Consider the following 21,076-nt stretch of genomic DNA (forward strand, 5'->3'; position numbering starts at 1 on the left):
TTAAAAACTTGATGTGGCATCAAGATGAAACAAATCTATACTTGGGTGAGATCAATTTGTATGTTTGTGTAAATAAAAGAAAAATGAAGAACTATAAAGGTAATTTTGTAATGAGCAGGTAATGAGCACATCAGAGGCCAGTTAGTGCAATTACTTTCTTTATTTATTGTAATTAATTTTCTTTAGTAAGTACATTAAAAGTTGCTTATCTAAAATCAGTTGTAATAAAGCTAAAATATTTATAGTAGAGCTGGAGTTCGGCACTTGTCTCCTGATTCTGCACAAAGTGCAGAATTGATTCATTTTGATTCACCTCGATTCTGCAAGATTCAGTCACATCAGATAAATGCCACTGATGCATGAAGTGCTTATCTGAAATTATAATGGGAACCTAAAAGTCTTCTATATTTAACAAGTTTGCAACATTAAATAAACATTAAATATCAATCATTAAATATAAATCAGTGAAGTACATATTATAGGCTGAATTGTAAACAAATTACCTAGTTATAAAACTGAGGACCACTGTTTTAATTTCCTTGGCAAATACAAAACAACAAGGCATGGCATCTATAATTTTTTGTCCTACGTGTGGAAAACATTGGCGCAACAAAAATAAAAAGCCCTACACCACTTACAAGGACATAATCATTATGCATATTTTATATGAAAAAAAAAAGCCATCTCACATAGCGATGCAAGCACTGTCAGTAGAAGATGATTCAACTAAGAACAGCTCATCAACTCTAATGATCACTGAGCACAGACAAGGCAAAAACTGTTAGTCTGCTTTCTAATTCGTCGGCACTGTTTGTGTTGACAAGACATCAGCATGATATCTGCAGACAGCTGCTGCTAATGTTAGCTCTGGCAGAGACAACTGAATGAAGCAAAATGTACACACTGTTTAGTTGAATTCCACACCCCTACATCCCATAGCCAAGAGAATATATTTTCAACAACGCAAACAGAGCTTAGATCAGTGTTCATTGTGAGTCTTTTTTGACTTGAAAAATGTAAAAGTTAGATTTCAGCCTTAGTATAACAAATTGTCCATTTGTGAGGGCATGGCCTTCCCGTTAAGCTACTGTGGAAAAAAGGGGTGCATCTCATGTACCTGCCAGCAAAGCTGATCAAAAAGCCTAGAATTCAGCAGCAAGAGATCAAGGGCCAGGTCTGGGAAACATTGCCTGACGGGCTGTTGCTGACAGACTAGTGTTTTATGGAGGCTGTAAATATACGAAAAGCCTTGGGGACACTAAATCTTTTCCCTGTTACATTGTGTGGGGTGTAATTTGTTTTAATTATGCATTTAGATGAGATTACAACTAGAAAAATTGAACTCCTTTCACATTGGTCATGCATTAGATCTAGTCACTTCGAACCTTCTTCCAATTTTCCCCAAAAGATGGAGGAACAAAACACATACTTTGGGTCATCACACTGCATTCAGTCTGTCAGTCCCAAGCATGACATTATACCTAATGTTTCGTGAACTTGTAAAATGCCCACTGGTATCCCAATTAAAAATAACTTTGTGTGCAGTTGTTTTTAACTGAAATCAATAATAATTTTCTGTTACGTTACACATAAGAGTATCCGGAAGGCAAGGTAGATGGTTTAAGAATCCTTCAAGATGCATTTCAAAATGAGAGGCAACTATGTGGGAAAAGAGGAATAGGGATAAAGCAAAATCCTGCCACTCACCATAGTTGCCTGGGGCAAAAAGAGGAAGAGTTGGGGAAAAACTGAGCTGTTGAGAGAGAGGTGGACACAAACGGTGGAGAAAAATTGCAAGGGTGGAGAAAATGGGCAAGGTGAATTCAGCAAGGAAAAAGCAAAATGTAAGAAATGCTGAAGAGTACAGAGTGGGAGACTATATGGAGATATAAAAAGGCACTTCAAGTTGAAGGAATTTAAATGTCAGTAGCTAATATGTCAAAGCAACCTAGCATCACTCTCTTATGTTAAATAATACCCTGACCGAAGCTGGGTAGAAGAGATGCATTATTAATAAAGTGGCAGAAACAGTTACACTCAACACACACCATGCCAAACCGTCTTGACAATATGGAGTAATTGAGGTCATACTATGTGGCAGTGCTTGGGCAACATTACCCCCACACGGCACACACCCATCAATGGCTGAGTGCACAAGCTCTAGTCTTGTTAAATGATAATCACAACACTGTACAAACATACATTTCTACTCGAGGACTGGTAGGGGGGAAAAACATCGTAATCCAACAACAAAATGTATTTTAATATATTTAGACATCTGTTTCCCACATGTCAAAGTCTACCTTCCTTTGCCTGATAACAATTTATCCCAAGGGTATTGGAACTTTTCTAATCAATGTGCTGCATGAAAGTTTTATCAGTTCAAATGAAACGAGAGACAATCCAGCCAAATGTTGTGGGATTCCACAAACAGTTTTTCTTCTCTAATTTGTCCTCTGTTCTTTGAGATGCTGTAGCTGTGTGAGCGAAAGAGTGTGTGTGTGTGTGTGTGTGTGTGTGTGTGTGTGTGTGTGTGTGTGTGTGTGTGTGTGTGTGTGTGTGTGTGTGTGTGTGTGTGTGTGTGTGTGCGTGTGCTTCTTTTCTGTCAGAGAACAGTGGTCTTCTCTTAATATGTCTTTATATTAGTTGATCTTGATATAGCCTCAATTCTGTATGAAAAAATAGCAATCAGCCTCATTATCCACACAAAGAAGTTGGGATGCCAGAACAAATACTTTGAAATTGGGACATCTGGTCGTCCTGTTTCATAATTACATTCTTATGTGTCATGTAATACTTTTTTATTTTTAAATTAGAATTTAAAAGTAAAATCTTCACAGGCATTCATAGGTCTGATAGGGTCTATTGTGAGCTCAGATCAAAGGAAACATACTGTTGGTAACCTTAGTAAAGAATAGTGTACATGGCAGGCATTGACAAGCAGACTATGCAGTAAGTAAGTAAATTACCTACATAATTTTTTTTGAAGGTCAAAGGTTCAATCCTTGAAATGTCTCAAAAAATATGTAATGACATAAGGATTTATTTTTTCAAGAGTCAAAGAGTGAGAGGAAAAAAATTGGAAAGGGGGTAGAGACATCTTGTAGCTTGAGGGAATGAAGAAGCAGAAGGAAAGAGAGAGAGAAAGAGAGTAAATGAGTTAGGAGTCTATCCAACAGCCTCAGCTGTGAGTGTAAACCCATATGCTGTAATGGCAAAATATACAATTTAATGCCTTGCACTGACTTTTCTACAATCAGAATAATATGTGAACATAATTGTGGCTATCAGACCACATGCAGTATAATCCCCGGTAAAATCAGAGTTAAGTATCGGCCTGTTGTCAATAATCTGGTCTAAGTTTCTTTCCTGCATGAATTACATATTTTCTTACACCTCTAAAGCTCTGCATCACAATCGTGACGCAAACATTACCATCAAGCCAGTTTGCCAAGTCTGTCGACCGTAATCACAGACGCGTTCAAGTTATCGGTCAGTGTCTAACATTTCTTTTAAGGCACCAGGACTGCAGAAATGCACAAGGTGGATAAAAGACAAATTATGCTCCTTATTTGTTTCCTTCATCTGGTCAGAGTAGCCAAATCCCTGAAATGTCCACTTAACACTGTGATGATGAGCTGTGCCGCTGTTGTCAGGATCACTGAGTGACATCGAGGAGTCCAGTGAAGTAGAGAACTTTGAGGCAAACCAGAGACGCTGCATGAATGGCATGAACCTTAAATAACCTGGCAGCGTTCTGGGTCAACAAGGCAAACAAATTACAGCTGTAAAGCCTGAGCCTGCAGAGGACGGAACCGAGAGATGTCACCGTAGGAAAAGTGCAGGTGTAGTGCTAATCACTTCAAGTGTCCCAGTGAGACACAACTGTGTGGTAGTGACCCAGCATGCACAACACCAGGACGCTGAAACAGAAGCAGCTAAATGGAATTCAGTCATCATTCATCTTATCAATTACACCTTCTGTGACATGTCAAAATGTCCGCCATGAACAGGGTCCTCTGATCAGGTTACCAATGTAATATCACCATAGTGAGCAATGATTGTGTTAAAGCATCTCAAAACTGGTTTATCTGATAATTCTCCACAACTCTTTTACAAACATGTCACTGGGGACACATTCAGATGTCTATACAGCTACATTATTCCATTTCTCACGGCCAATGTATTTTGTTAACTTTACTGAGGTAAAGGATAAAAAAACAGGGATTACCCCAATGTCCTGCACTTATCTCCAAGGACTACCAAGGTGAAGCACACTACTGCCGTGGTACTACAAAGTACTTACTCGCAATGTTTGAAAAAAGCACTTTTCTCTGAAATGTAAAGTTCCTGAAACTCATCAAACACCACCTTGATTAGCTGTTATTATCTCTGCCAAATAGTTACTTTGCAGAATCCCTCAAAACCTGCTAAATGGATCTCAGTGACATTGCATGGAGCATTAGGCCAAGAGCCAAAAATACACAGACTTCATGTGGGTGCAGAAAGAACAGCAATTTGCTCACCTTATTAAGCAGGCAGGCTTAGGCCAATGCCCTGTTCTCTACTGTAGTAAATACCCTGGCTGAGCAGCCATGCAGCGACTGGGACGCTCCTAAATTGGCCCATTTAGAATGTAATACTGTATTTAGATTTTGTAAGTCTACCTCTTGGCTTAGGCGGTCTGTTACTACAGGTAGTAAGCTAGTTAGCCAGGCATGCTAAAATTGGCAGCCACCTGTTCAGACTATAGCAGGCGAGTACTTGATACAAAAATGTTTACCTAGAAATTAATTTGCAGCATTTGAGTTGTTAAAACATTTGTATTCTGGCAGAACTACTGTGTTTTGATAACACACTTTTATACCAAAATTAGCAGATATATATATGTGGGTGTTTTAACACAGATGAAAAGGGAAATTGACTACTTTCCTATTTCTGTTTTTATTAAATGGTGTGCAACATTCAACATCATGAACGTGCCAGAAATCAGAGTGCACAGTAGGAAGCAGCATGGAGGCCAGTGACTATGTTATAGCAGTTAGCTTTAATATCCATTACTTCAGGCTCCTCAAACTCAAAGCCAACTGAACAATGTTGTCTGTGCTCTGCCTGAACAGAGACGGATGGAATTTGTGGCAGAGGTGGCAAAGAGTTGCAGAAGTCACAGACGGAGGTGACAAGCCATCATAGCATTGCGCCGGAACAGGAGTGAAAATTAGCATGTCCGCCCGGGCGTCATGTTTCCATTACTGCCGACTGGAGCTGAGGCCAATAAATTCCCTGTGATGACTGTCGTCATACGACTGACTCTATTGATAAAATCCAAATGTTGCTGGGAATTTTTTATCCAGTGTGAAGGGGGCTTAAATGTTAAAATTCTACTATAATACAATGGCTGATCAGACATCTATGGCAGACACAGGAACACTAACATTTCAAAACTGAATTGAAGAAGCTGTGCGGTTTATGCTTTTACCTTTAAAAACTAGCATGAACAGTAGAGAACTCGAAGTTCAAGCTCAGATAGTTGTAAATAAGGCATTATCAAAGCAATGACATTAGTCTGTATGCCACGCACTGAGCTTCTGTTGTCACAGGGATAAAGTAAATGTCAGGTATAAGGAACTTTTTGGAATCAGATGCCATATATTATTATATAGATATTCATGACATAATGCAAGATGAATGGTTCAGTGTTATAGCTCATAAATTTACTTTTTGTCTTTTGATCTCACAAAACTTACAACCATCTAATAAAGAGAAACTATAGAGAGCTGTTGAGCTGTGAGTACAGAGCAGAAGGTGGTGGCGCAGCAAGAGTAAGGAAAAACAAAGGGAAGACACTTACATTGCCCATATACTCAGACAGAAGGTCCTGAAGAGCCTGGCGCACAGAATTGCATTCGGCCACGATGCGCTCCCTGCGGTCATCACGTGTGCATGAGGAGTCGGCCATGAGGGCAGCGCCACTGATAATGCTCTCAAGGCGCTCCTCCAGGGAGGGACGGAAACGCTCCTCACTAAACGACAGAGGTTCCACGATGATTTGTTTCTGTAAGGGAAAGGGGCAGAGGGAAAATTACACAGGGAGAAAAGAAATGCAAAAAGTCATCATGGTACACCGACCTCTCCCTTGCCAAGCCCAAAGAGAAGAATCTGGCAAGCGAGAGGAGGGTGGATTTGACAGACTGACAGGCCGGCTGGCAAACCTTAAGGGAAGAATATGCTATGATGTCTTATTGTTTATGTAGGCCAATAACTTAGTTTCAGAAATTATATCACAGTGACCAAATATTTCACAAAATTAAGAGTACCATGATATGGAATAACATTTCTTCACTAATTGAGGATACGAAAGCGAGGAATACAGATATGGTCAGTTTTATTTTCTTCCAGTCAAGATAAACTCCCCTGTACCCAACAAGCAATGTCACCAGTTTTAATAGAAAGAGTCGATGTATGTCATTAAGTTTAAAAATGTGGTTAACGGGGGAAAACAAGAAAAAGGACAAAAAGACAATGGAAAGAGACTTACTCTCAAATTACACATCAGTTAGGGAATAACAACATGTTTTCACAAAGTCTTCTGTAATTAAGTCAAATGTTGGAAAAAATATAAAGCCAGACACTGCTCTATTCTTTTCAAAACAATTTGTACCCACGGCAACACATCATCATTCAATCAAAATTTCTAACCAAGGAGAATAAATGCATGTAAAAAAGAAATGTGAACATTTCTGATTCGAAACATTTTGGTCAGAAAAAACATGAATAATGCAGTTCTGAGAGTGCATTAGCTTTTCAAGAGTGCAGTGTAATGAAAAGCCTTACATAGTGCACAGATGGGTTTTGCTTTTTCTAAACTGGACTTGGGAATGTCCTCATTTGTGTTATACACAGGAAAAGGAGAGAGTTTGCATCAGTGAGTACATTTTTAATTTATTCTCTAAAAGCATAATGCTGCTTCTTTTGCGCCACTGAGAGTGTTCTGACTTTTACTGCTTCAACAGGTACATTTATGGGGCCCTGGCTGGAGAAAACAAGTCAGACGGTGTCATTACAGGACTTTCATGAGGAATTGTGAGAGGTCCTGTGACTCAAAAATGACAGCTGCAGTACGACTGTATGTCTGCAATGTCGATAAGATCAATTTCAGACAATAGATGAGCCTGTGAATATGTAATTATATATATATATATATATATATATATATATATATAAAAATCCACTTTTGTGAAAGGATTTGCTGTGATTTGCTCCTCTCTTTCATATCTGCAGGATAAGGGAGGACACTTAAATGTCTGATTTTACAGGGTAAAGCTTTCTCAGAGAGGAGACTAGTTGAAATGCTGGAGAGGTACAGCAGAGGGCTAAGATATCACCATGACGCTCGGGGCAGCGAAAAGAAAGAAAGACAACTTCTCCATTGAACTCTGTGCTTCCACAGTTGCTTCATTGCTACAAAATATTCAACAATTCAGCAGTTAGAATTGTGCTTTATTAGGCAGCCCGCCCTCTGTCACATCCACCTCCAGCCCCCTCCATTCCAACACATCTGACCTCCTCTGCTCGCGTGTCTTATCACCATGGCAACAGGCACAAGAGAGACACACGGAGGAGGAAACGGAAAGCAACTGAAAGAAAGAGTATTTTTTTTATGGGGGGTGAGTCATGCTAATTTTGCCTTGCTCTTAAAGAACCATAAGTTTTTGGGGGAGATTGACCTGAAAATTAAAACTGATGCAACAGATCTGAGAGAGGGCATTGCTGCCACTTGTTGTATGCACATGAATCATTTGGTAGACCATTGCCCTAAAAACACAAATTTGTTCAAAGCAGAAAGGGCATGGGTCACTGACATATTTAACGTACAACTTTTTCTACTTAAAAAGCTTAGCATGAGTAAATCTTTCATTAGTGTTGCTAAGAGCTAGTAACTCTGAAGATCTAAAAATCTGAAGATGGGCCTCAGCATTTTTGGTAACAGAAGCAGGGTAAAGCACAGCAGCGTGCGACTCGCACGAGATACACTTTATGATAACAACAAAGCTTTACATTTTGACCAGGTGTTGTCGTGCTCATGGTGGAAATGTGCCGCGCTCAAGCAGATACTACCAATGTTATATTCGGTTCTGCCTGACCGTCAAAGAGGGTTAAAATCTTTGGAACTTTTTGATGGTTCACCAGCCCACAGACTTGGTGAGATTTGACCCAGTGCTCACAAACACCAGTCTGACTACGACAGACAGAGCAAAGAGAGTTTGGATAAGCTCTACAGATAAGCGATGATGCAAAACACTACATTGTAAACCTTTCATGTAATTCTGAGAAGTGTAAAAAAAATTGGAGGGTGGAGGACACAATTGTACACGTGCTTCTATAGAGCTCAATGTGGATTTGTTCAGTGTCTTTGGAAGCTGAAATGAACAATCTCCTGTAAATTAATAAGGTGCTTTGAAAATCAGTATCCGTGGGGGAAGAAAAATCATCTCAGCTAATCATCTTTGCATTCTTCACCACAGGCGGCACTAAGATGACTACCTCAATGTTAAATTCAGCTGTTTTTCCTGATGTTGATTCATGTCAATATTATGATGACTAATATAAAATATCTTGTATATCCTTTTAGTTATATGTTTCAAATAAATAGCTATCTTTTTTTCAAAATAACATCTTAGAAAATATGTTTCAAGGAAAATCTGCAGATTCACAACAGCTATGTGAACAATTTAGGGATTACGAGAATAAAGTACAGAGCAACAAAAAAGGATTCAAACAAAACATAACAAAAACACTGGATATAGTCTGCGTGAACACTGGATTACACTAACTGGCTGTCAGAGATTTAAAGGTTTTAAGCAGAAATTCATGAGGGACTGGACAGCAACATTCAGAGTGTTTTCAGTAGATTAAGGGTTGTGCCTCCACAAAGTGGCAAATTTAAGTCCACAATGCAACATCTTTACCTTCCCAAAATAAAATTAAAAACGTAGGTAATATTTCAGTTTGCCAGACCTTTCTAATAACTGTGATTATTTAACTGTTGTATTGTTTATGTAACGTAAAGACACATTTATGAGTGCAGTCTCATGTATGTTTTTCTTTCTAGAGCTAGAGTTGTGCATATGTCCTTCATTTGACAGAGACAGAAGCAAATCAAGGAATTAGGTAGAAGTGACTCAAGACCATATTCAAGGTGCCCTAAAGCCATGTCCCAATTTGTCCTCATCTCTCATCCTCATTTCCACCTCCACCCTTAGCCCTTCAAGGGTTTTGGTCATTTTATGATTCAGTTCGGTAAGCTCCATAAAGTGAAAACCTGACCTAACTCTAGCCTTTCCCGATAAATGACGTGTGAACTACTCGTTTGACTTACATCAAAATTGTTGAGGGCGTAGGCGAGCTCTCCGCCCCCTGCTGGGTGACTGAGTGCTGAGTCTTCAGTGGCAGTGGCCTGGGCTGCGTTGGAGATTCCCGAGACTGCATGCTGCAGCTGCTTGTAGATCAGGTCACGGTTGGCCTTGTAGGCTGCCACATCAGGGTGCTGGAGGCAGGCTCGGGAAGCAGTGTACAGCATGGGGATGTTCCTCTGCATAACCCCACGAGCAGCTGCCATTTGGTCCTTGTGGTGGACGTCCTTTAGTTCCTAGCAGAAAGGAAAGTAGGAAATGGTGAAAAATAAAGGGTTGAACTGAACGATGGAATACCTACAGGGGGTGAGGTGCTAATGTATTTCAAATTCAAAATGGGCCTGTCATGCCCTTGTGGAGACACCAATTGTGACAGAGTTTGTTCTGGATGACCCAGATTTTATTTTTGTCCCCTGCGGTAACACAACAGTCATAATCAGGCCATTATAATACGCCTTTGCAATTTAATGTGCAGTTATTCAGACCTCTGCATTATACTGCAATTACATCCTCATAGGCAGGAGGGGGGAAGATAGTGATCGCTGGCATAGAAAAAAAAATAAAATGTTGCGTTCACAAAATGAAGCCTGAACTCTAAATGGAACACTCCCAGGGCTCTACGACTTCTTGAGAAGCACTGAGGAGGAAAAAAAGTAGTTAAGCCCCATTACTTCCAGCATTCACTTAGGTTAAACACATTTTGCAATCCATAAGAAAGTGCAATTGCAAGCAAAAGTAATTTGCTCAAAAAATTATCAAAGGTCACTTTGGCAAGTTTTCCATCTTAAGATGGGTAAAATGGGGAACAAGAATTGTCTCTTCTTTCGGTGAATTCTGCAGTTAGAGATTGTGTTTAAAAGCTCTTGATGCCTTAAGCTGGCAGTCACTGATATAAATTTTTGGGGCGGAATTGATGAAATTACGTAATTAAAATGTACATCCTTGTAACAGCTGCAAAAATGTATTACATTCATTAACTGTAGGAAGAGATTTCCTTCTGCCTCGTGGTTGTGTACCCCCTTTGACTGTCTATTCCATCACGTAAGTAGTGAAGTCTTAGCAGGAATCTGATACAAAGTATTTAGTGTATTTCATTATAATTAGCATATGAATTATTGAGTCACGGTGACCTTTAACCTCCACATTCCAATCAGTTCAGTCCCTGAGTCAATAAAGGATGAGCTGAGATTCCCTCAAGGTGTTCCTGAAAAACCCTGTTCATGAAAATTGGATGGACAGTCTGACGTACAACCCATAAACATAATGTCTCTGGTCATGGCTGTCGCTGGTGTGGAGGAATAAAAAATAAAAATTTCAGACCCCGGGTTATGTAATATGTGTAATGGCTGAGTAACAGACACTGTCAATGTTAATGTATCTTCACTTCCAAACTAGGTTCTAATTTTAATGTTTTATTCAGGGTTTATAGATACTGTGAAAGCAACAAGGAAAAAGGCCAAAGTGTTACAAAGTTTATAATCCAAGTCCATGATGTTGGTAACAGTATTGTGTAAAATGAGTGAAGTTGTGCCACCTTTCTTTGTGGTTGTTGTTCACTTGGCCAGGAAGCCCCAAGACATCGGTAAACAATGTATACCACAGGCCAACATGAGAGATAGGATAACATAATTAAAATGTGCGTTAGTTTGCGGATCATCTTGATAAAAATGTGCTTGTCCTTGATCTATACAAGAGTGCCATCAGGAAAATGCTTCATAAAATGAAAGTCACGTGTTGACAACCACTCACACCATAGTGGAGAAAAAGGTGCCATATCTGATCACAAGGAAATGGGTTTTGTCACATTTTTCTCAAGCCTGCATTCACAGCCCACTTCTTTGCAACTGGTAATTGATGTTCGTACACAGATTCTTCATGCTTACTGCATCGTATTGTCCAGCTGAAGCCTGCAGCACTCCTCTTCTTGTTTACTTCCTCCCAATACTTTACTTACCATTTGATATGTCATTAGGATAGCATGTTGGATTATGAGAGACAAGACCACTAATAGCTGTTCAGGTCCCTGATAACCTCCCAACCATGTCAAATCCATCAGACTTCTCTGCTAGAACAATGTGACCTTGTCTCTCTTTTGTACCAAGTGTGCCTTACCTGCTGTCTCTTGGCAGCCATCATGTTCAGCTTGTCCACCTCTGGTTTCAAGGCCTTGTACTGGATTCCCAGGTCCTGCTCTGTTCCTGCATTACGTACTTTCACCAGACTGTCCTCCACCTGACCAAGGTGGATGGGAAAGGTTAGAAAATACGTGTTGGGTCTAGGGTTGGCCACTGTCTATGTAATTCATGGGAAACACTGCACACAACTTCAAGTGCACTGTAGGACTGAGGCTGCAGCAAAATGTAAATTTTTAGAACTCAGGAAAAACACTCTCCGGATACTGAGCCGACAGATGTCTTTTCTTGCTAAATATCCGGTGTAATCAGTAATACTGGTGGGAAAATGTCCACACAAGTTGAGTTCCAATTCAGTTTAATTTAGCTGAATGATATCAACTTGGTGTAAGGTCAAAACAATTATTAGACCCACTTTTTGTTTTGATAAATATACACAGGGTTTAGCCAGATAAATTCAAGCTTTAAGCTTACAAGTTGTTTGTAACATTCATAAAATTCTAAATATCTCACCAGTTTCAGTTGCAGTAGAAGTTTGTAGACATCAGACATGTCTGCCAGTACCAACAGATGTGTGACTGCAGACAGGAGGGCTCTGGCAGCACGAACCATATTGCCCCTCTTCACAGAAGAGCAGGGGTCTTCTGCAAACTCTCCAGAGGCCATGCGCATGGAGTCACCTATGAAGGAAGTGACAAAACAAAATATCTGCTGTAACTACCAAGGTGTGGATTGAAACTTCAAATGATATCTGACTCAAATACAGACAAACTGTTACCAAAACACCAACTGTTTTTAACTATGACGAAGTAGCTTTCATGGGGCTCAACTGTGTTCCTAATCTCCAGTTGTCTTTGAATGGAAAACATTTTTTGCATTAGTTACAATTAAACAAGCATATGCCTCAGCAACACGTTGTCATATGGAAATGTAGAGGAAACTCTGCTTGGTTTTAAATGCAATTAACTACCCGTCTCTGTTAATCATTAAATTGGACAAAACGAATCAAGAGTAAAACTTGTCTTTTATCATTAATAGAAGTAGTTGAAATATTAGCCTGTAGCAGCGGTAATTGAGGCTGTAGCAGTGGTGGTAGGAGAGTCCTGCCATCAACCACAGATTTCTGAAAGCAGTCAGCCTCAGTCGGTTCCTGTCTACAAGTTTATTGCATCAGAAGTCTTCACTTGAAATGAGGAGTGTTCAGGCGACGGGCAACAGTTTGGCACATTTTCACTGCCTGGTTTGGGTCAGCATGTGTCATTCAGAGAGACGGAGACACACGCAGACCCCCACACCTCTTCAGTGTCCGGTAATAAATTTTGGCTTTCAAATGGACATGCACACACACAAAAAAAGAGGTCAAAGCCACGACAAAAGCCTCACTGTCTGGTTTGTCCAGCACCGTGCTTTGTCCTACATTGGCTGGGCTTGCACAGTTGACTGAGCACACAAATGGACTTTGTAGGATCACATTATGAACAAGACAGTAAATCCGTAAACAGTTTACTTCAATAGTGGCGCAGCCAAATTCAAACTCTTTTAAAAATGACTGCTAGGGTCAGCATGGCTGCAAACCAACAACACTATGATGTCCTACAGCTCCATAGAGGCTGAAGAAAAAAAAACCCAAAGATGAAAATCGTCAAAACGAATTATTTCGTTCACCAATGATGTGTGCTCGAGAGAAAAAAAGAAAATTAATTTCATCAGTTGTTACCATCTTGTTAGATACAAATTTAGAGAGCAGCTCTATTTTTTGGCACCACTGCTTTTATAGGGTGTGTACTTCCCTTTTGCCCAAAGTGCACCAGGACTGACTTCAAAGTTCAGTTCAGATAATCATGGACAGATTCAACAAAAAGTTCCAAGTATGGGTGTAGCAATATCCTGTGGTGTTTTACTTGATGAAACACTTAAACACACTTAAAAAATGGATTGCGATATGAACTAAATCTTATAAACTGGCTATCTGATCAGTTTGGAGTATGTGCTGCAGAGTGTTTTGTAAGAAGTATTTAGTGTACTCTCTCACTCCAAGATAACAAGTGAAATGAAGTGACTTTTTGGCCTAGACCTGTGGAAAGTATTCAAAATCTGTTCTGGCAACAAACAGTCACGGACTGAACAAGAGACGAGTGCCTGTGTCACTAACTCATCAGGGACTTTTCTTTTCGGCCCCTGTTGCTTTAAATTCGTTGAGCAGTGCAACTGAGAATAACTATGTTCCTACTCGAGCTGAAACCTTTTCAGCTCAAGCAGATGTCTACATTTGACATGCTCAGAATTGTGAATAACAGGCTTTTTGTTTTTGCTTGACATATGGCTGAAAATGTTCGATCGTCCATCAGACTAGCAAAGAACAGACAAACCGGGAAAATAACCTTAGTTAAGTAATGCTAGTGATATGAAAAAGAGAAAACTGTAAACTCCGCAAGCAAAATCCTCCTCACTTTGGAGCAATATTGGAAATAGTGTATTACTTTTTCGGTTAACAAATAAAAAACCTTGTTTCATAAATTTTTCGTATTATCAAAGGCAAATATCCAGATTCACCCCAGTGATAACATTCCGTGAAGCGCTCTTTGATTAAAAAAAAAGAGGAAAAAAAACAATATCAAATGTTTAGAACGAAGATCTGACTCAGATACATGTTACCCCCACAGAGAGCTAAAGCAGTTGTTGCAACTGATTGACAACACAGACCTCAAACACAATCCACACCTTCAGGCTGTTATTCCCCACGTGAACAAAATCAATAAGGCCATTTTCTGGGGGCAGATAGTGATCAGTGCTCCTTTAATAAACTTCCATCCATCTAATGCTCAACTACGGGCCATCAAGAGCATGATGAAAAGATTAAAATGTATATCACACTATAAGCCTTCCAAATAGCAGGAAACCAGAGAGACAGGACAGGGAGGGAAGGGAAAAACAGAGAGAACAAGGACAAGAGCAGACAGAACTGGCTCAGTCTTTCAAAAGATATGAATTATCTACTGTGATGCGGTCTATGGTGATTTATATAGTAAATAAAATATAATTTAAAACATTCTAAATATAAGTTGAGTGTAGCAAAATAAACACTACATTTCGAATAATTTGAGAAACAACAACTTGGTTCAGTAGCCTCCTCGACATGAATTGTATGCACAGTCCTCCTTAATGACCACATCTGAACATTTACTCCCATTCTTAACCGCTGGTAAGCCACAGATGGTTGGTAAATGTTTTCTGAATCCAGTGGGGGGGAGGCTACCCTACTCAATGGCCGTATTCTCAGTCGAGGCACGCTCCACTGAGCAGCATGGCATAGCTGACAGCCAGGCCTAGGCACCAGCTAACAACAGTCACCGAATTCCAGCCCAGTGACAGCTTACCACAACGACAGTAACATTCCTGGGCACTGAGCACTGCACAAGCCATCTAGCAACATGTCATCTACCTACCAGCGCCTCAGAGCTGGACTCAAGCAACGGATAGGGTATAACTCGCTGGGCATCTGGGGAGAAGAGACAGTAACACAGATGTTGCTTCACAAGGTGATAACAGCCACGCTGAAGTCATATCTCCCTGGTCTCAATGGTCAGGTTTGTGTCAAGAGAGCGACAGATATTCCTGGCAGAAAGAAGTAATTGAGGCTTGCAAGTGTGGTTTTAGATGATATAACCGGTTATCACAATACAAATGGTAATTTCATTGACAGGTGGTATGATGGTGGATTCCTAGCCTTCCTGGGTATGAAATTGATTTGGAAATGGCCTGTGTGTGTGGGTTGAGTCCCCCAGGCAGGTGGATATAGCCATTTAAATACATTTGACATCATCGATGACATCTTTACACTTTTCTTTCCCTTTATCCCTTGATGTGGGACGTGTACTTCCCTGTTCTGATCTCCATGGAAACAACAAAACGGGGAAGCCTTTTCATTATAAAATGCAAACCAAAATGTATGCACACGCAGACAGATGCATTGTGTGTCACTTAAGCCAGAAAATGAGTTGGTAATCCACTAAGGAACACTGCAGATTACCTTTTCTCACAGAATGCCAGACAAATCTCCACTACCACCATGTTCCCTACAAAGACAAGATGTGCCTCCTGGTGTTTGATGATTCACTTTTGATTTCGTCATCATCATTATTGTCAACTTCAGCTGTAGAGGCTACAGACTAATAACATGTTCTACAGACTGACACAGGGATTCAAAAATCATCCATTTTGCCACTAGTCTGGGCAGGATAACAGAAGTAAATCAAGCTGAAACATGTTACTGCTGCTGACAACGATCCATCAAAGGTCTATCGCAGAGCAATTTTTTTTTAACCTCCACGGTGTAAAATACGAGTCGAGATGTGGCTGTTTGGGTTCGGGACAACAGGCGATGCTCACGTGGGTACGTGTTTTTTTGAGGTGTTCTCTCGGGATGGTGGTGCTGAAATGGTGGGATAACTGTAGCTTACAGAGCTTGCATGCAACTTTATTGCGAAATTCGACAATTTTACCATCGGCTGACTAAAATCTGAAAGGTTTCCAAACAGGAGTTTTTAGATTGCTTGGAATGAATATCACTCCCTCTCCAGCAGAGTAGAGTTGAGAACTATCTGCAATCAACGCCACACGGTTGTTGTTGAATTATTCACTCGTTTCCGCTTGACATGCATTTCATTATCGATCATTGACAGTGACGTTGTCTGACTCCTGTCCATCATGCGGTGCATTCAGTGCAGAGACGCAGGCCGTCGCGAGACAGACAGCCACAGTAGTGCCTCGGTTTCCCCCACGACTGAATATCAATTTTCACAATCAAAGGTTTCAAAGGTCCAATGCCGCACAGACATGAGTGAGTGAATTTTTTCCTATTATAATCAAAAGGAATTGAGTGGAATTATATTGCAGGGAATGGTGATGTTCAGTGGTGCTCGGTAATGTTTGAAAGTATTATTTCACTATTAACATGAATATGTTCCTATTGTACATGCATATAGAGGATAGATTGATTCATTTTTGTATATCTACTACACTTTATATTAGAAAGAAACTAATAAAACACATACAACAAAAACCCAGGACCAATTTTTCTTCACAATCAGACAGTTATATTTTTGGATTATAAAAATAGCCCTAATTTGTAGCGTCTTAATTTAACTAGCTACCACTTTCAATCATAACAGAACACAGGCAAGCAGCATAGAAATGAAGAAAACTACACAACAGCTCAGAGGAAAAAGAGTGAGGTTTGTGATGTATAACGTTCAGGGAAACGTGGTTAAATTGGATCCTTACAGAAGACAAGGTAATGACAAGTGTATGGACAGAAACGAATGTGAACTGCACGCATGTTTAAATGAAAAGTCTATTAATGGGATCTCTGAATCCCCATTAGGAAAAAAACTTAATCCATCTGGCTCGAAGCAGATTCTTATTGCGAGGTCTTCCATTGGGGCAGATGATATATACATATCTTATAATTTATTTATTAACCCCCCTATCTTAAAGAGTACTCTGTACAAGCTAGAATCCACAAACTTTTGCAATACGCATTTTCAATATACCTTGCTTGCGGACATCCTCCACAGCAGCAATCAGCTCCTCTTTAAGGAACTGACTTTCCTTTGCAATCTTCTCTCCTTTCTCCAGGAAGTTCTCGGTAGCTGTCTCAACCGACGCCGCCAAAACATGAGCCTTCTTGGAGCGTCCCTTCTTCTTGTTAGATGGACCTTTGTTGCTGGAGTTGACCAAAGTAGTGACCTATGTATGGCAGGATAACGAAATGGCTCAACGTGACAGCTAATGTCAGCATCAGCTGCTTGAGGATCCTAAATATAGTTAGCTCATTACAGTTATGTAAGCAGTTATATCACCTTTTGATTATTTTTTTTTTTAAATGATAAGCATCAATCTATTGAGTTTTTAATTAGAATATAATATATTCACGAAATATTCAACAATCATGATTACATTAAAAACCCATTAAAATTTTCAGTTTCAATTTTGTAATCAAGTCCCTGCACCTATCGACTTTTTTAACTATCTGACCCTATCCCATTATGCTAAATATAAATGTACAATGTGTTTACGTTACCTGGGTGACCAGGGGCTCCAGCAGCCTCTCCACTGCTAGAGTACGGATCTCCAGACTCTTTGGGTCCCATTTGAAGTTGATGTTTGCTGTGTTGATAGTGGTCATGGTGTCTAGAATTTTGAGGGTAAGAAATGGACAAAGGAACAAAAAGTTCAGATTTCATACTTCAAATTCACTGATTAAACACAATTTAGACTGCATCACATACCATTTTTAAAAAATTACACATTATTGTTGTATGTTAGCCTTTAGCTTTGCAAAAAAAGAAAAACTACGGTAGAAGATGCGGTCAGTAAAAAAGGTTTACTTCTTCAATCGATATCCCTTTATGATTTTCAGACTAGTCTCTAAAGGTTTGTGCAATAGTCAAAATATTAAGTTCCTTGTAAGAGCCAGAAGTGCGTCATCTCTCACAGAATGTCTGCCAAAGGCCGCACACTGTGGCCCAATTTCGATTTCTCTCTTTTCAGTCAGTGACTGCAGCTCTATTGATTGGCTATCAAACATGGAGGGGCTGGGATAATCAGCAAGCCCTGAGGGCTGAGGGGCTTTAACTGAAAGGCTGAGAGAGGCCTGTACTACGAAGCAGGATTTCCAGTTATCGAGGTAATTTCAGCTTTAACTCTGGGTTTTCCGTCCTACAAAGCTGGTTCTCTTCTTAGCGGGGGAACATCACCATGGTAACTTGTGCTGAACGCTTGTGATAAGACATGAAAGCCAGTGACCAGTCTAACTACTGACCGATCAGATCACTTGAAAACCAGTCATCAGTGGACAGGATCATGACTGATACAAAAGCGTTTAAGACAGAAGTAAATTTCAGATTCACTCACTCCATTGACTTTTGATAAAATCCGTGTCGAAAGAGTTTTAAACCTGGAACCAAGCCAATAAACCACAAGATTAAACGTTACCGTAAAACCTTTTATTCAGAGATAAATAAAAAAATTTGGAATGCCGAAAAACGTCAAAGGTCAGAAACTGTGTACATAGGTATTTTAAGTGTGAAGGAACTACTCATCTCAAACCATTGCGAAATGCCTTTCCAACGACTTCCAACCAATCAGAGACGTCGATGTTACTATTTGGGATTGTAGGTAATGAAGTACTTCTCGATGATATCGCGAATTAAATTTTTTTTCTTAAAACACAGTTGATATCATACGGACTTATGGCTTCTACAGATGCATAGACCATCGTATCACAAAAATGTTGATTCAGAATATAATGGGATTTTCACTTCCGTGGGCTGTTGAGCTCTTGCTGTTCTAGACATTTTTCATGCGTCCACTCTGGTTTTAAAACAGTCTCTAAGAAACAGAGTAAGAGTTTATCACACCAAATAAATACATAGACTTAATATTGAAACTTCATTAGAATTCAATCAAGATTATTTGATTCCCGAACTAACAGTTTTACTTTCTTATTTTATCCACTGCAGCTCGGAAAAACACGAGGAGACTGAAGATAAATAGTAATAAACAGAATACTTTCTCTTATATTAGAGCATTGATTCACACACTGATCAAAATGTCTCGTGATCATGATCCATGAATGAACAGTTCAGTGTGATTGATTTCATCACATTAACTTCTTCTCTCCTCTGCTTCAGCAGCAGAAACAGTCTGACCTCACTTCAGCTTCTCTTCATGAGAGTTTGATCGTCGTCAGACAAAAGGGCAGAAATATTCACTCAACAGTGAAGTTGATAAATCCCTGCACTTTTATACATTATATTTTAGGCTGACTTGAAACACATCCTGGGCATGTGGAACTCTCTTCGTAGTACAGTTCCCTGGCCAGCTGCATTATGAGAACAATCTGCAGTGTTGACAGTGAGGTTCGAATATTCAAAACATCAAATTACATTTGAATGACAGCAGTTGTTTACTGATGATAATTCACATATCTCACTGTAGATCGTGTCAACTGAAACTACTGCCTTCAAAAGACCATAATCTCCCTAACGACCGGTGAGGGGGGGGGGGGGGGAGATCCAGGTAACTGCGACATCGGCGGTGAACCTCCGTCTACTTCCTCTGCCTGGGTGTGGCAACACGAGTTTTATAGGCAGATATCTCAAAACCTGGGCAAATGAAACCAAAACTTCCCTTCAGGTATTGAGACCACGTAAGACAAATGCGTGTGAGTTGGCGTAAACGGCCCTTTTATTTTAAAATCCCAAGCAGATTATTAAATGTGGCCCCAACAGGGCCCGGAACACAGCGGGTGTTACGATCAACTGCGATGGAAACACACAACACAATGAATAAGAAGAGAAGAGTAGCACTGGTGACGAGGGCCCGCGGGGCGGGTCGAGCCCCTCGGGAGCTAGGTGCTAACCAGGTGAGGCGGGGTCACACCTGTTGCGGCTAACTTCGCCCAGTTTAGGGTCAATTTACGCAGCAAAAGGAAGAACAGCGGAGAAGGTGACACGTACACGAAGTGGTTGAACTCACTGCCGATCGACGGACTGACTCCTTCGTGCAGGACGACGTGAACACCGGAGCCGACTCGGCTAACCGCACAGTACGTCACCTGCTAACGTTCACGGTCCCAAACACGGCGCCCAGCTAAGGCTAGCGCTAGCCTTAGCTAGGCGACACAACAAACACGAGCACCAGCTCCGTTAGCCGGCCGACACAACTTTAACCGTTGAGTTGAGGGGGAGGGAGGGGGGGGGTCGGGACCACGACCAGCCGCAACACAAGTGTGACACACTCACCCGACGACAGTTCCAGTCGAGAAGCCGGAGTTTAAAAGTTCAAAATGGAGGAATGAAGAATTGCGGAATTCCTTGCCTCAAAAACTTTTCCTCCCTCTTCCTGCCCTCGCGCTGCGCTGCGCTCCCAACCGTCGACCTCGCGAGGCGCTTCCTCTCCGACAAGTTCGCCGATCGGAGTGAACGGAGTCGCGGGTTTCAGAAGAAGGAAACAAAGTAAGTTACCTGAAAAGTTTCGGTCGGGATTGTTTCGGTGGCGCAGACTTATTGCCCAACAATGGATGAAGCGGGGGAGTGAGGCGGGGCGGGGCGGGGCGGGGGGGGGGCCAGCCGGGGGGGGGGGGGCGGGGCGGTGACCGAGTTCCTGAACTTCCTGGCAGCGGGGCAGGGCGACCGCAGGACACGGCGAGGCCCGCGGAACGAGGGGGTGTTCCGGGCGTGGCCCCTCGCTGCAAGCGTGTCCATATATGGATTAATTATTGCTTCCATAGAAACAACTTGATGTGGGACCGGGCCCAGCGGCGGGACACCGGTTATAACCGATTCAACCGTCAGTCTGCAAACGGGAGCAACTCACCAGGAATGAGAAGAACGCGCGGCGCTCACAGTCACGTGGCGCCCCGATGGTGGCGATCAAACCATCTTGGATGTTAATCTGAGTTTGTTGGTCTCTTTACAAAAAACATTTCTATAGACTTGCTTTGAAGTGATGTCCTCTTTTCATATA

The 21,076-nt window shown here is 40.9% G+C and overlaps 1 protein-coding gene across 4 annotated transcripts in view; it reads right to left on the reverse strand.

Annotated features, from left to right (window-relative positions):
* ctnna1 (catenin (cadherin-associated protein), alpha 1) overlaps positions 1 to 20,662 on the reverse strand; it is a 69,871-nt gene extending 49,209 nt beyond the window's left edge. Inside the window, exons 1-7 of one of the 4 annotated variants that reach the window (XM_035649406.2) lie at positions 20,575 to 20,662; positions 17,628 to 17,737; positions 17,098 to 17,293; positions 12,059 to 12,225; positions 11,526 to 11,645; positions 9,380 to 9,649; positions 5,852 to 6,055 (exon numbers count right to left, since the gene is read on the reverse strand). In XM_035649406.2, coding sequence (XP_035505299.1) covers positions 5,852 to 6,055; positions 9,380 to 9,649; positions 11,526 to 11,645; positions 12,059 to 12,225; positions 17,098 to 17,293; positions 17,628 to 17,732 — 1,062 coding nt within the window. In that variant the 5' untranslated portion in view covers positions 17,733 to 17,737; positions 20,575 to 20,662. Of the gene's footprint in view, positions 1 to 5,851; positions 6,056 to 9,379; positions 9,650 to 11,525; positions 11,646 to 12,058; positions 12,226 to 17,097; positions 17,294 to 17,627; positions 17,738 to 20,086; positions 20,110 to 20,352 lie in introns of those variants that run through there. The other 3 variants (XM_035649407.2, XM_035649405.2, XM_035649408.2) reach the window with 3 other exon arrangements.
* Between the last annotated feature and the right edge of the window lie 414 nt (positions 20,663 to 21,076).

Source organism: Scophthalmus maximus, chromosome 9, assembly GCF_022379125.1.
Source record: "Scophthalmus maximus strain ysfricsl-2021 chromosome 9, ASM2237912v1, whole genome shotgun sequence".
Lineage (NCBI taxonomy): Eukaryota > Metazoa > Chordata > Actinopteri > Pleuronectiformes > Scophthalmidae > Scophthalmus > Scophthalmus maximus.